The sequence below is a fragment of the Macrosteles quadrilineatus genome, unplaced genomic scaffold (assembly GCF_028750875.1).
Source record: "Macrosteles quadrilineatus isolate MER2022 unplaced genomic scaffold, UCM_ALF_1.0 Scaffold_3__2_contigs__length_128488019, whole genome shotgun sequence".
Classification (NCBI taxonomy): Eukaryota; Metazoa; Arthropoda; class Insecta; order Hemiptera; family Cicadellidae; genus Macrosteles; species Macrosteles quadrilineatus.
The window spans coordinates 39794082-39811006 of NW_026542596.1; the positions used below are offsets into that span (position 1 = coordinate 39794082).

Here is a 16925-nt window from a genome sequence, read left to right on the forward strand (position 1 = left end):
AATATCAAAGAATTGTTATTAAACACATTTAGCCAATTTTGGACTTTGATGGAACACTATTGACTTAATAACATGTATAGAACACTTGTACTATGTGCATTATAAACTGTAATAATGTTCTGATTTAAATTATTATTAATTAAAAGTTCACTTAGTACCGAAAATGAGGATTTTTCCTTAAAATTCCCGGAATTCAGGTAAAACTCCGATTATCCGAATGGGGTCTGGTCCCTATTGATTCGGATAATCGGAGTTCTACTGTAAGTATAAAATGCTTAGTACAGTTATACTCAACATTTGCGTTTGCAATGGGGGAGGACACAATATGATAAAAATTTGCTTCTTTAAATTTACGGTATACTATAGTATTACACATCTAGGCCTACCATAGCTATAATGTTTTACCACTTCACCCAAACAATAGAAAAACATTAATTATTAAAGATTCACAAAATATCACAAATTATTCGTGAAATTAAAAATATAAACAAAACTGTAAACAGAAGGTTCTCATTGGGTATCACAGTATTTTGTTGATGCTTAATTCAATTTAGCAGTTTCATAAATTAAAAAAAATTGTGCTGCGCCCTGTTGGTAAATCTTATAACTTTTAATGCTTTTGCATACCATAGAACTAACAATTTTAGTTGCAACAGTTGACTAAATTCTTTAATTCCATTGAAATATGAGTACTCATAAGGTTAACATGGGAAACTCTAGAGCCACTGGGGCAGAGCCCGAAAGGATTTTTGAGATAAGAATATGCCTATATGTTAATCGGGAATGTGAGCTATCATCATGCCAAATTTCAACCCAATCCGTCCAGTAATTAATGCGTGATTGAACTTCAAACAAACAAACAAACACACAAACTTTCACATTTATAATATTAGTAAGATAATAGGAAATCAAATATTCTTTGAATTTCAAAAGCTTCAAGAATGGCGGAGGGGACCACATTCCTTTTACTATTGCTCTCCAACAGCAGCATTTTCAAGTCTTGAAGTTATTGTAGGGTTGACCAACCAAGTAGTTGATAAATGTGTAAACCTTTTTGAAAGTTACTCTAGCTCATCTTACTAATATTATAAATCTGAAAGTTTGTGAGTTTGTGTGCTCAATCACGCATAAAGCTGGGTTAACACGATGCCAGTTGGCGAGACAATTGCCAGGAGACAACTTACTGGCTTCGTGTAAACACTTCAGGCCAATTGGCAAGCCAATTGTCCCGCCAACTGTCCCGAAATTCAGTTGTCTCCGGGAGAAGACTGAGGACAATGAGCTGGGCCCAGTGAGGCCCCCACCCCTCGGTAACCCAGTTGTCGTGACAATTGGCACCGTGTAAACGGAGTAGAGGCCAATAGCACCGTCTTGTCTTTTAGCAATAGTACCCTGGTTCACTGTAAAATGCCTGGGCAAGTGTTGACCACGTGTGAACGGGTTCTCGTTCAACTTGCCTGGCCTACGACAATTCCAAAACCACGTGATGCCAATTGGCAAAGACAATTGTCTCGCCAACTGGCATTGTGTAAACCCGGCTTAAACTACTGGACGGATTGGGCTGAAATTTGGCATAATGATAGCTCACATGCCCGATTAACATTTAAGCATATTCTTATCTAAAAAATCCTTTCGGGCTCCGCCCCAATGGCTATGTAGTTCCCCATGTTAACCTTATGAGTATTCATATTTAAAGGGAATTAAAGAATTTAGTCAGCTGTTTCAACTTTACAAGTTGGTTCTATAATATGCAATAGCATTAAAAAGCTAGAGGTTTCCCAACAGGGTAAAGCACTATTATTATTTTGTTTTTGCATATATGACAACAGCTAATTTGAACTAAACAGCAACGAAAAACTGTGATACACAATGAGAGCTGTCAAAGTAGGATTGTTTACAGTTATCTATGATATTGTGCGAATGTTTGATAATTTATCTTTTTCTATTGTTTGGGTACAGTGGTAGAACATTATGGCAATGGTAGATGTGTTGTAGATGTGCTATATCATACCGTAAATTTATGAACCAAATTTTATCAAACTGTGTCCTCCCCCATTGCAAACGCAAAGCTTGAGTATAACTGCAATAATCATTTTCTACTTATATGCCAACCCCGTACGAAGGACGGGTGCTCTGCTAGTTGCTCTATAAAAATCACAAGTTAAAAATCATACAGTAGAAATTTGATAGAAAGTCATCTCATGGAGAGACATGTTTATTCATGTTTAAAATAACATGCCATTAGTATTAGGGGCAATATGAAGGTACAAGGGTATTTCAAAATGATACTTGTTATCAAGTATGGCTTGTTATTGAAGGTTTTGTGTAAAACCTGCTATACAAGGCTGTATCACTCAGTTGGAATCATGTTGAGAAACATCAGAGGCAAAACCCATTACCGGTACTAAACTTCCTTGTATGTACTGTTGTTTTCAGACACAATAGTAACGGAGTATGGCTACATACGGACGTATGACTTCACTAGATCAGTCATACTCATACAATCAGTAGTTATCAATGACTCATATCCTGTTCAACGATTGGCTACTGCAAACAATAAACCTCACGCAGAGAAAATCTGCCTGACACATCAGTATATACTGTACTGCCAATTTAATCTCGATCTAGACAAAATTCTCTAGCTAAATTTAAAGACTTATTTCATAAAAATATAGTATCCTAATTTGTTTGGCAAAAAAATGTTACCTCTCAGGCATTGGTTCACTAAAATTGACCCTTGGTCCCAGTTTCACTGGAACAGCATTAAATTTCATTGCTGACTGAATATTTCTACAAGTAGACACCCACTGTTTTATTAAAACCCAGAGAATGTTTCACTTAAAAACTATAACGCAAACAATTGTATTAGGATAACTTCTGATCAAAACAAATGTGGCGATAAGCTTCTGAATAGTCTAAGTGTAAACTAAAATATTAACGACATAAAACTTACGCAGCGAACAATTTTACGTAGATTGTCAGACACTTACCTGTAACAAAAAGACAACATATTAAAAATCTAACTAAAAAATAAAATTAGAATTATAATATCTCAGAATAGAATTGTTTATCAAAGTAGGAGACTCCGCCTAAACAGTTACAATCATTATTCACATTTTCTTGGAGAATAGTGCTTACTGGAATACTTGGCTGCTTCGTCCCTCACCGAAGACCTTCAAGCACACTGTACTGTATGTTGCATGTTGATTGGCCAAACAATTTTGAAAAAGATTGCTTCTTTGAAGAGTGGTTATTTTTTATACATGTGATTAAAGAACTTTTTTAATTTCTGATAAGGAGTTAGAGAAGTTCTCTATTTCTTTGTTTGGCAGCAGAGATCTAATGGAGGATTGGTTAAAGGTAAAAGAATGATATGAAAATATTTAAGCTCTTTGAAAACTTCTCAGCTTCACCCCTCAAGGCTTAACTATGAATCAGAATTTTCTCAAACTTGGAGGTTTCTACTATGGATGATGAAGTTATACAAAAGATAAGGTGACATTTGAAGATGACATAGATGTACTACCATTACCCTCCTTGTTTAGGTGTCAGGGAAGTTTCTTGCACAGGTTTATATACCTTTTCCATGAGAGTTTCAAATCTATAGCCTAAATATGCCGTTAACTATATAGGAAGGCTGGTGCCGTTTCCTACCTTAATTCTGTTTGTGTTAGTTGTACTTTGGTGATGGCAATAATGCTGGTTTGGTTTAATTTAGGGCCTGTTGTCAATTTATTGCTACCAGTACTACAAAATTCTTTGGTTTTGTTGAAGGCTTTATTCAAAGTTTTGTTGTTCCTGATAATTTGTCCACTTACTATAACTTTTTTGTTTAACAGTAATTTCTTGATCAGGGTAAATTCTGAGCAGAAGGAATAATCTTTGGCTGAAAGATGAGCCAAGCATCACTTATCGACCCGCACAAACTCGTTCAGAAAATATTTTGACTGTTATATTATTTTGATTGTCATGTCAACCAATTCAAGTAGTTTTTACCACTTAAATATACGTGGAGCCAGCTTTTTTCCTCCCCTTGTATGCCTTTAGTTTTTTTTTTAGAAGACTGTATTTAAGGAAGACACATGTCTTGCTGGTTTTACAAGTCAAAATACAAACTTTAACTAGATAATGGTCATCCATTTGGTTAAACATATGCTCTATGATCTAGTATCCATCAGTTCTGTTTAATAATTGGACTATCTGATACCTTCATTTTTGTATTCAGATACTAAGTAATAAGTAAAAGAAATTTAAAAACAGCTATCAACCAAAATAATAATTAAATTTGTTGTGTTGGTAAACAAATTTATACAATAAAAAGTTATGAAAAATTTGGTTCAGTTTATATTTTGTTTATGGATGAAGTTGTTGGGTAATGGGTAGGTACACGAAAGATGATGAATTAGGTGGGGACGGTAACGCTGATGTTGTGCCAACACGACAACAAAATTATCTGGAAATACTTAGCACAAACTTGCAGCTATTTAATGCAACACATGTATATAATCTTTTACAGGATAAGGATTGCTACTGGTTTAGCTTGTTTTTTAACAGTGCTTGAACTTTTATGGTGACTTCGATTTTCAAAAATTATTCCATTTTTTTTTTTTTTTTTTGAGATTCAAGATCTTTATTTGTTATTAAGTAATACAAGTCTATTTTCCTTCCATAAAAGTTAGTTAATAGATGAGTGAATATTATAATTCAGTGTTTGCAGTGCCACGTTTTCTAATATTAAAAAAACCCATTTTTTTCCTATTTTCATACTGAAATTTTGTTCATTTTAAATTTCATTTACATCCCTTCATCAGACATGGATTAAAAAGTTACAAAAGTTGATAAAATGTATCACGAGTTGGATTTTTGACAAATATGTAAATAAGTAGAAGAATGTTTTGACAAAAAAACATCAAAAAATACAATGCCATCAATAGTTGATAAATTGCTAAGCTTTGCATCAATAATCGTAGTAATAAACCATAAACTTTAAGCACTAATAAGGAAGGAATACATTTTTGCTTTCAAAAAAGAAGGTTTAACACTAACTGTTCTATGTTTCATTTTGAGCTGTTGACTTAAAGTTAACCTCTTAGTACAGCCAGAGGAGAAGAAAAACACAGTAAACATTGAACAAGTTTTAATTGAGGTAAGTTTTAATTACATCAAACAAGTTTAAATTTGCATTTATTTTTAAGGGGAATACTAAACGGGTAGCAATAATTTAATCACAAAGCCTCGCTAAAACCTGTTATGTGTTATAATTTTATAGATTTTGAAATACTTGGCTTCTGGATGTCTTCGAACACATGTCATGTGTAGGCCTAAAAGTTCTCAAGATTTCTCATGTAAAGTAGCCTAAGTACTAGATATCATAAGTATTGTAGTTTAACACATAAGGTTGAGGCTGTAAACTGAACCAATGACTACAGTGGCAGAAACACATGGCCAATCAGAAGAAACAAAACAAACCAGACATTGGAAACATTCAATGGTACACCCAAGTCGTGTCTACCAGTCTCCAGTGTCTAGGTCAACGTCTAACACCGCCTCCCTCGTCTTTATGTACTACATTGCCGACTGTGGAGGAAGACCCTGTACTCTGTGTAATATGAATTTCCGCACAGTTCTTGCTTGCTCGTTACGATTATATTTCTGGCACAACATACTAAGAGCTGAAAGCGCACGGCTGACCCAAGAGCAAGTTTCCTCTGCACCTTACTTCTCTGTGGTTTGACAAAATAGTCAATTAGTAAGTGCTTGCTTAAGTCTCCGACTGAAAGTATGGCAGCAGTAGTTACTAATGAGTATCTGCAGGCCAAAAGTATTTTCTTAAAATAACTTTAATTTATTTTTGTATTTTTGGTTTGTTATTCTAGGAGATTTAACTAAACTTAATACGTCAAGAAAATTGTTTTTCAATTTGTTGACGATTAAAAGACTTACCGACAAAAACAGGTGACTGTTTCTTCAACGTCAAGAACAGTGAAGTTGGGATAGCGGACTTTTCGCCCGCTGAACATGGTTGTCCACAGAGCAATGATTGTGGTCAAATTCACTTAGTCTCAAAATCTTTATCAGCTGCGCTTGTATTGAATTTTGAAGTGAACTAAACGATAAAATAATACCAAGTCTGTGGTGGTGTAATTAAACTTAAATAATTAAGTTAAACTTACAGTAAGATACTTAACATCTAATATATTATGTTTAACATACAATGTCTGGGTAGCCAAGTGGTTACAGTGCTCCCCTTCAAATCTGAACGTCGCTGGTACAACTCCTTGCGGGATTGCTATCAGACCCAGATGTCATTTGTCATTGATCTATCAATTAATTATGCTTTCTAACAGGTTGTTCGATAGTAAAAAGACCAGACTTTGGACCCTTCCCTTACAGAAAGGGTAAAAAAAATGCCACTGGCACAACCTAGATAGAAAGAATAAAAATATAGTCTGTAAACAAAAAGGTTGGAGACTATATTAGAAGATATTTTATATCTAAGTATGAAAAGTGAGTTTCTTTTAAGATTCTTCTTAAGTTACATACTTACAGATTCTCTACTGATGACCAATTAGCCTAAATAAAATGTTAATAACAAGAACAAAGAATTAATGAATTAACTAATCAATTTAGTTTTTCCATAACAGTCATTATCACCACACGTAAAAACTTATTCCTTGAAAACACATTACTCAATGATGAACTTCCTTGTTTTAAACTTTTACACTTTTTTGTCCCAGGACGCTAGGCATGAGCCCAGGATTGTTTTTCACATTACTTCAGGCTAGACCTAGGAGTTTTGCCATTATCACTCAGATAAAATCCATTGGTGATTTGGCGGTGTTGAGCCCGGGACCAAAGTCCCACGTTCTAATACTAGACCAGCTTGATCCACCAAACTTTTATACTAGTTGCTATGTAAATTCACCATTGAAGAATAAACCAAACAAAACCGGAACGATTATTTAAGTTTTTAAGGCTGCATGGATCAAATACAACTTAAAATTAAATAAAAACTCCGACTTGAGCAACTAGGCTAACTCATTTGTGGAGTAGACTGGGTCAAATTTACATCGACATTGTTTCTGCAACTGTCAAAATGTAGGGCAATGGATTTCTATGAATGGAGCTTTTTTGCATGAATTCAAATATTCATTATTACTCTTATACTTCAAATTAATATTTGAAAGGAGTGGCAGATAAGTGTTACAAATTGTATTGGATTAGGTGGATTTGCTGGATAACAACCAACCTACCTTTGCTAATTAACCATTAAACTCAATGACTAAACAGGGTCACTGTCCAACCAACCATATGTTTTTTCTATTAATTTATATCCAGACAAATATATTTACTAAACGATAAGTTTAGAACATTGATTTTGGGTCTGAAATTACTTTGACCTATAGAATTGCACATATTAGTACAGTAAGAAGTATTTTAAACATTATTGCTTGGTAGTGTCATTTGATCACCAAACACCACTCTGGGATCAGATAGGTATTTATCACTCTCGGCCATTTAAAAATCAAACAAAGAATTGTGGTAAACCTAAGTAAAAAAGATTTAGTTCTGCTAATCGTAAGTTCTTGTTCAAGGTAAGAGAAGGAAAAATTCAGTTTGTGTCCAGTAGGTTGTAGTAGTTCAAATTTGCTAAGATGAGCTAAATTACATTTCTTGCTCAAAAGTTGAAAGTGATTTTATAAATCGCTCTCCTATACTTCAAGCATTAAATTTCTTACATTATGCAGACTATTCTTTAATACAGATTTTTTAAACTATGTTTTATTATATATAATTGCAATTTGTGTTGTGTTAGGTGAAAGTTAAAATTGTTGTGTTCGAAGAGAAAATACAGTACGCTACAGTAGTAAATCTGTTATTACCCATCACCCGAGAGCCAGGACTATGACGGTTAACAAAATATATATGGATAACTGGAATTTGTTTATAAATCAAAACCATTTGGAATATATCCATTTTTTAAATAACACTATGTAGCCTAGGCTACATTTTGAATCACACTTAGTACCACTTTCACTAGGAAATGGTAATAAACTATAACTTATTTAAAAACTGAGGCACGACAAAAAATCTAAAGTAAAATTAGCAAACCCAACCTTTTTGAGGGGACAGGTAACAAAGATTGACAGTTAAAAAGATTTTCGGTTGATAGAGGGTTTAATATTGCCGTAACAAATTATATTTTATCCTATTGTCAGGGTAGCCGAGTCGTTATAGTGATTGCCTTCAAATCTAAAGGTTGCTGGTTTGATTCTTAACTAAATTGATCCTAGAGCTACTAAATTGAGATACTATTGAGCTACTAATTTATGATACTAGCAAAAGATCAACGTTAGATGATAACAAGACCAGGGTTAGCGCCGCTCCCTTACGAAAAAACCAACGAAGTAAAAAAAAATTTAAAAAACATACCACCAGGTAAATATGAAAAAGTACGGTAGGCTATATCTTATGGACCTTCGCACGTTCAGTTAAAGACCAATCAAAAGCAGTAAAACATACCACGCCTCGGTCAGACAGCCAATCATCATTACTCCATACAACTGTCACTATGACAACAGAAGGCTCTGGGTCTGAACCCTTACAACAACAGGAACAACCAACGCTGTAATCTTGTTATCGTTTTTCAGTCAGGCAAACAAAATGGCTGCCGATGTAAATAGATCTTTACCTGACCTGGTTTCGATGTTTGATATAAAATCCATTATGATGATGGAGACAAACTAAACAGCTATTTAGTTGAATTTAACTTGCTGTTTGATTATCAATTTTCTAGCAAAAATTGTATGTGTTACATGTTATTGGTTTTATATTTGCTCGATGAAATAAGTGCACTTTATTCTTTAAATTTAAACTAAATTCAATTCGTAAAACTAATTCGATTCTTAAATTATATTTACTAACTAACAAGAAACTTTAAACTTAACTACTAAACTTTACTTAACTGAATTTATATATATGCTTCCACACTTAAAACTTCTTACTAGACAAGAAAGCCTCAATCCTCAATATAATTTTGCGTCACCTAGTTCATGTCCAATTGCTAAACCAATAAGAAGTGTAGCTAGGAATTTTAAGTTTATAATGTGAACACGGTCTGATATGGACTCTTGCTTGTTAAATAATTTCTTAATAATATTAATGAACATTATACATAAGATTAAGTTTAATTCAGTCAAACTATTTTAAATTCAGTACCTACTTCCTCCGATCAAAAGGTTAATTTCTTTTTATAATTCAACCAGCTGTCTTAATTAATGATGACAAACAATTCCGGTTAATATTGATGTGAAATCAACATATTGCATGCTGGCAATGCTGCCAATATTGCATTTATTATTACATTTTCATGGTAGGCTAATTTCAAATTGTTTCAACATAAAAATATTTTTTTTAAATAGGCATTGATTGATGAATTGGTACAGTATTGGGCAAAGGAAATGATTGATTGCCTATATCAAAAGAATTTATAGATTTTAGCCCTTTCACCAAAATGACCTACCAGGGGAAAGAGGGGGTCTTTTGCATTAAAAATAAGTGCAAACTCCCTAAGTGCCTTAACCGGGATTGAATAGGAAACAATCAGCCGTCAAATCAAGTAATTTCACATTTCAGAATATAAAAAAATCAAAATATCAAACGTCCTAATAGCCTTAGTGATGAACAGCAGCCCAGCACTATCATCTAAAATTAATAAATCGGAAGGAAAATATAGATATTTTGTAGATGTAATTAATATAACTAAGGTACCTTTTTATATTTTATTTAAAAGGGGTTCCTTTTTTAACCTCTTAATTTATGATTAAAACTAATTTAAAAAAAAGTCTGTAGTTTAACGGTATAACTAAACTCAATCCAAAATAATTGAAACTAACAAAAATAAATTCTATTAGCCTAACTTATATTGGGATTATTTAAACACTACACCACCACAGCAAACATAAAGTATGAATTGGAAAAACTAATATCGAGATAACTTATTAGAGCATAACCGCACTATTCGGATCCCGGCACAGGAAGCGACAGGGTAAACCATACAACACTAACCTTACTGAGTTCCCTGTCATTCCAAGGCTTCACCCAACCCCACTAACTTGATTATCTACCAAAAGGGCGGATGGAAAGGTTAGGCGTTATAAATGATATTTACTTAAAGGTTGCATAACAAAAAAAGTTTATGCCATTCGAGACACTTCTGCCAACTTAGGTTTTAAACATACAATATTCAAAATTTTAAAGTTACCCCTCACGTCTTATTAGTGTCTAAGAAAATTTTGATAAAGGTGAGCGTGTTACAACTGTTTAAATGTATTTATTACCCTGCACTACCCTCATTTGGTATCTTGTTGTTAGAGGTACAAAAAAATTGCAACATTTTAATAAAATTACGCATCTTTCACAATCCACCCCTACATATAAATTGAGCTACTTTTTTCTCTTGGCGTCCATTTTGAGTAAGTAAGACTTACATTGCTTCACTAATATTGACAATGTTTCTGTGTAAACTATGGATAAGAAAATTAATTTAGTCGATTTTATTTTGAAAACAACATTGAGTCAATAAATAATTGTTATTGTACAAGGTCCAACTTGATTTAAAAATATTTGTGTGTTTACGCAGTTGTAAATGTCGGCTGATTATGCAGCCTAGATTGTCAAAGTACCTGTAATAGGCGTAGCTTAGATCATTATGAAAATTAAATGAATTGTGTTACTGTAGTAATAAGCTAATAGTTACAGTTTTTAGTTAGCTTAAACATTAAATAGTTAACTTCAAATAATGTACAATTTTGGTTAACTAACAGTTCTCCCTTGTAAAAGAAAGACAAATAAAGAATCAAAGGAGATTGGTGATATAGCCTACAGTGGCCATAACACTATACAGTACTTGCTTTTTCATCTTCGGAGCAACATTGAGGATAGGCCCCTACAGCCATGGCTTATGAAGCAGGTTAATTGGTATCATACCCAGCTCCTTGTTGGGTAAACGTTACCGTACCTTGAACCACAAATTTCATTGGGGATTGCACAATTGCTAAGCCAGGTTGTTAATTTATTTCCAGCCTCTCTACAAGCTACATTCAATTAGACTTAAAACATTCAACTGGAGAGCGTTTTCAATCCTAAACCAAAGTCTTATGGTTTATGGACCATAAATTTTCATGGTTCAACAAGAACGAACAAATTCACCTGCCAAAAGACTGAACATAAGTGTACAGAATGATAATTTATAGTTCAGTATATTTATTTTTTGTCTTAGGACAGAATCGTTTTTTACATTATTTTTTATATTATTTTTACATTGCCTAGGGGTTGCGGCATTATAATTTAGATAAAACTAGAGGTCGTCCAGTGGTTAAAAACTCGACCATAAATATGTAGAGTTTGATTTTTTAGCTAGAGAAGCCGTTGAGGTGTGGTGGAATATCTTTGCGGATGAACCTCTTTGGTTGTAGGCTGTAGTGAGTGTGATCCATCGATGTATATAACCTAACATCGATGATGTGATCATGTGTTCAATGTTCACATGTCAATTTTTGAGGTCAAATCAAAACAAACAAACCGGCATGTTGTCAATTAGGGACAATGTTTTATTACTTACAAAAGAAATTTCATTTAAGATCAAATTAATTAATTTAGTATAATTATGTTATTGTCTAATTTATTAGAAAACATTCAGTATTTAGGCTACCGGTACTGCATTTTATAAACCAAACTTGAATCTTGCTTCCTTGGCCTATCGTACAACGTTTTCCAATTTGTAAATCATCATTAAATTCCAACAGTTTATCATATGTATCCTAGTCACAGCAACTACATTATTCTATTAATATAATGATCAGACATTAATTTTGCAAGTAGATTCAATACTTTAATATCTGATAATGGTAAATTAAATATTTTCAAACCAACCATCAATTAATTTGAAGGTAATAATTAACTAACAATTTATTCATTAAAGTATAGTACCCTAAGTATATTTCAAATTCCATGAATATATTATGCCAGTTTGTTTGTTTTGATTTAGGCCTAACCTCAAAATGTAACACGTAATGAACACATGATAGCACTAAAAAGGTTCATCTTCAAAGATACTCCACCACACCTTAAACGCTTCTAGCTAAAAAAATCCAATTGCACTGTACAGACTTCTCTACTTTACACCCCACACTGTAAATAAAACATGTGATTGGAGTTTCTTATATTTGTTTTGATTTTTTGTTTATTTCGTTATTTTGTTACCAGCATGGCAACCCGTAAAGCCAATGTTATTTTTTTGTTAATTTCAAATTCATTTTTTGTGCTTATCTTTGAGCCTATTTTAATTTATAAAGGGATTCTGCACACCTACAGGAAAATGCTTTCTAACAGTATGCGTGGATTTTCCCTGGGATGCACGCGAGCTGAGAAAAAAGGTTTTAAAGAAACATGCTTGCCTATTAACATATAGATAGATTCATTGAAGATTTGGCAGGATTTAAACCCGGGACCTCAAGGACTGAAGTCTAGCACTTTACCACTAGACCAGTTCGCTTTTTCCATAATTGTGGATTTAGCAGTAAATTAGCAAACAGGGACTAAGCCTTTGCCTCCTCTAAAACAAGGCCGTGGCATCAGTGTGTGGCGATGTCACACTGGCCGGCCTATTGCAATGGTAATGACAGTAGTAACAAACGTGTTTACATAAACGTTGCGCAGATGAATTAGTGCAACAACAGCTGTACCTGGCCAAGTCTGCGACGTTGCCACATTTGTTTTGCCGCGACCTTGTATTAGTGGAGACCATGGCTAAACGTGTTTTGATAAACTAGTTTAGTACTGGATTAGCGATATTCAAGACATTTTGTTAGAAGAGGCCTAGCTAGCTACCTAACAAAGCAGATTAGGCCTTAGGCTAGGTCTAGCTTGAAAAAGGCAAGTACATTTTCTGTGTGCAATGTACAGTACTAGAGTTAAATTGTTCACTTATAATACAATCTCCAAGGAAATTTTGTAAAATAATTGTATATAAGGTTTAGTGTGAGATTAATAGTTTGGATGAGCATCTTACTAACCTTCTTAAAAGTCTTGAAGTTTATAATGCATGCTGCTAAGTTAAGTCACTATTTAAACTTATTTCACCTAAGGCCAGGCACACACAGGTGACTTTGAGTCTAGCAACAGTTGCCCAATTGATTTTGGGGACTGTTGCGCAACTCACTCTGAGTTTCTGAAGTCTAGCGACAGTTGTGCAGGAGTGCACACACAGGCAATCGTTTAAGACGCAAGTCAGACATTACAGTACGGATTTCAATAACACAAAAATAGTATGTAGGCCTCCTCTGTAATTGAAGTTGCGAACGTGAAAAAAAAGAGGATTGGATTATTCCAATCTTTTGTAACTCCCAAGGATACCATCTCCCATAACTTCTTAACAATTAATGAATGGTCTTTCAATATAAAGACGGCCTGGCCTCTTCTCAACTTCATCAATTTATTGTTCGACGTCCTCAACATGCACTAAAATGTCGGCTTTTCCAAACGAACTTTACACAACTAATCAAGAGAGCAAACACAAGTGACAGTTCCCACGAGAAGCCGACTGAGACTGAGCGACACTAGTCGTATGTGTGCGTGTCTTGCCTTGTTTAAGGGGACAATGTACTCTAAAATACTTTTTCTTTATAAATGGCCTGATTTTTTTTTATTGATTAAAATGTATTCTAGTGTAAAACTAAGAAGAAAATATTGTAGGCCTATGAACCCTCCCCCCTTTCTCTTTCGGGCAAAGGGGGGGATTAAAAAAAAAAAAAAAACATGAGTTTACGTTTTAAATCATAACTCCTTTTGTATAGCAATCCTTTTGTATTCCAATTTTTTAAACTTTGTTTCAAAGCTAATAAATAGCCTCACAAACTGTAGCATGGCTTTTGATATGCTATTAACAACAGATAAGGGACATTTTTTTTAATTTTTTGACAAAATTTCATTGTTTTTTTTTTATACGTAAGGAGTATGGTTAACAATAGTCTATGTAAATTTCCATGCTACTGTTTGTGCACAATATATTGAAGAACATATGTACAAAATTTGACTTCTCTAGCTAAAAAAATTAAAAAGTTATGTTGTAAAACGTGATGGAAAACACTAAAAAAGAAATATGTGGGAAATCGCAAAAACACTTTGCTTCCAATAGGCCTCTGAAACAGAAAAACCAGCTGTCTACGCTTATGATATTTAATCAAAAAAACTATTTCCAATATTAAAAATACAAAACCAATGGTTGATACTTGTTCCTAAATAGTTTAAGAAAAAAATTTTTTTTTTGTTTTTTGTTTTTAATAGGCGCCTGAAGCAGAAAAGCCAGCTGTGTGCGTTTATGAAATTTAATCTAAAAAACACATTTTGAATATTAAAAATACAAAACCAATGCTTGATACTCTTGTTACTAAATTGTTTAAGAAACAAAATAATATATAAATAAAATAGTTTTTTTTTCAAAAATTAAATTTTTTGGGTACATTGCCAGTAGTAGTCATTTTGGGGGTTCTAGGACAGAGGAGGGAGGAGTGTAGACCACGTGGGTTGAGGTAGGTAACCTCACTTTGCCTAACCTAACCTAACCTTACAGACAGAGACTGATCCTCTGATTTGGATGACAATTTTTTTTTGTGTAGATATAAAGAACGTTAAATCAGTTCTCATTTGGTATACTTGTCGTATAATAGGATCTCATGGTTGAGATCGAAAACGACGACAGCTTTTGAATCTCATTTTATATAGGACCACCAATAGGTTCTCAACTGCACAAAAATGGCGCCGATTGCATCATTCGGTGCTCATGTTTTCACTAGAGGATTTGTATGAAGATGCAGTATTTCGATCTCAATGTATACTGACACGCCATTTGAAACTCATTGTTTTCATGTTGATTTGTACGTGTCTTTTGAGTTGAGTCGTTCCATGTTTAGTGACGTCACTTGTCTTGGGATCATGTGATCATGGAATGTTCTAGAAACATTACCATAAAAGGAAATGCCACGTGATAGGTCACGTGATCATCTTGGAACGTTCGAGAACATTACCATATATGGTCATGTGTTTCGACGATTGTGCAACAGCCCGCGCGGTCTTGCGTCAGTCTTCTCTGAGAGGTGGTTGTGAGAGGTGCTATTTTTCGAGTCTTTGAAATTGTGTAGTGCGTGAAAAGTAAGTTTTCAACCATTTATAAGTGTGACGAGGATTTGCGGTGATGGCTAGTGTCAGTGCTACGAAGCGATCGTTTCCTAGTGACAACGAGAGTGATGACGACAGCCTTCCTACACCACCGAAGCGTCGTTGGTTCCAACGTTATAAAGACGATATTGAGGAACAACAAGGTGCTAGGGAAGAACACCGTTTGGATGTTGCCTCGGTCTCTGACGGAGAACATCATGTGTCACCGGTTGTTCAAAGTGCTACCAAGCGGTCGTTTCCTACTGACAACGACAGCGATAACGAGACCCGTCCTACATCACCGAAGCGTCGTCGAGCCCAACATAGTGAGTTGGATATTTCGGAACAACTACAAGGTGCTAGTGAGATGATGGACATTCAAGAGCAGGAAGAAGATGTTTCGGATGTCGTGCAGGTTCTACCTGTCAGGAGAGTCGATACAAAAACATTAAAATTCTGTGATGTATGTCACCTCAGTATTACTAGGAAAAACTGGGCCCGTCATACTGGGAGTAGAGCTCATCAAGCGGCGTGGATACAAAAACAGCAACTAAACCAACCATCCGTCATAGTTCAACCATCCATCATAGTTCAGCCATCCATCATAGTGCAAGTCCCACGTAAGCCTCCGCCACCACCTAATCTTGAAATCATCCAATCTAAAACGGCGTTCAGAGGTCGAATGAAGACGTTTGAGATCAATAATGTCAAAGTAAATGGTTACAAAAGTGTTGAAACTTTTATCGAAGATTCCAAAAAACTTATAATTGAAAAGGTTCGTGATGAGGGAACTTCATTGAAAATCCAACTTATCCTTAAGGCAAAGTTCGCTAAAGGGATTACGGAAAAAGTCGAATCTGATTTTGAATTCAAAACGAAAAACATCATCATTTACGAAGATTCTAATCTATCAGATTTGTTAAATGAGGCAAAACAAAAACTATTGACTGAGATGGAAAGTTTTAATCACAAAGGCTCCAATTGGAACATGAAAACGATTGAATGTCTTTTTTTACATATCAACCGACTTAAGCCTTTGAAAGGGTCTAGTTACATAGCCCTGCCAGAAAAAATTCGCTTGAAACGTGCTGTTGTAAACATAAAAAACAATGATCAGCGTTGTTTCATGTGGTGTTGTCTAGCAGCACTCCACCCTTCAAACGTACACCCGGAGCGGATCGACAGCTACACTGCTTACGTAGATGGATTTCTCAAGTTATTTGATGGGATAGATTTTCCAGTCAAACTGACTGATGTAAAAAAATTCGAAAAGCGTGCAGGATTATCGATCAATGTATACGGTCTTGAAGAAAATAGTGATGTTTTTCCCTTGTGTGTAACAGATGAAGAAAAGCCCGTGCATGTAGACCTGTTGTTGGTTAAAGATGGAACGAACTCACACTACTGTCTAATCAAAAACCTATCTCGTTTAGTTCGCAGTCAAGCTACAAAACATAAAGGAAAATGCTATATATGCAGACGTTGTCTTCAGCACTTTCATAACGAAGACAATTTGAAGACACATATGGAGGACTGCTCTAGACATGATCCCTTAAAAATAAAGCTCCCTACCGCTGGAAAAAATGACAAAATAAGATTTACGGAACACAATAAATCAATGAAAGTTCCTTATGTCATTTATGCCGATCTGGAGAGCATGCTCCTCCCGATTTCTACTTGTGAACCATCGGGAGTTGATGAAAACGGTG

At 34.6% G+C, this 16925-nt stretch overlaps 1 protein-coding gene across 2 annotated transcripts in view; it reads right to left on the bottom strand.

Moving 5' to 3' along the window:
* LOC128991017 (MOB kinase activator-like 2) overlaps nucleotides 1-16925 on the bottom strand; it is a 102285-nt gene that overhangs the window by 69256 nt on the left and 16104 nt on the right. The window contains exon 1 of one of the 2 annotated variants that reach the window (XM_054413720.1): nucleotides 5944-6083. The exons of the other annotated variant lie outside the window; for it this stretch is intronic. Within the exon in view, the coding sequence (XP_054269695.1) occupies nucleotides 5944-6020 (77 nt within the window). The 5' untranslated portion in view covers nucleotides 6021-6083. Of the gene's footprint in view, nucleotides 1-5943; nucleotides 6084-16925 lie in introns of those variants that run through there. 2 annotated transcript variants of the gene reach the window in all.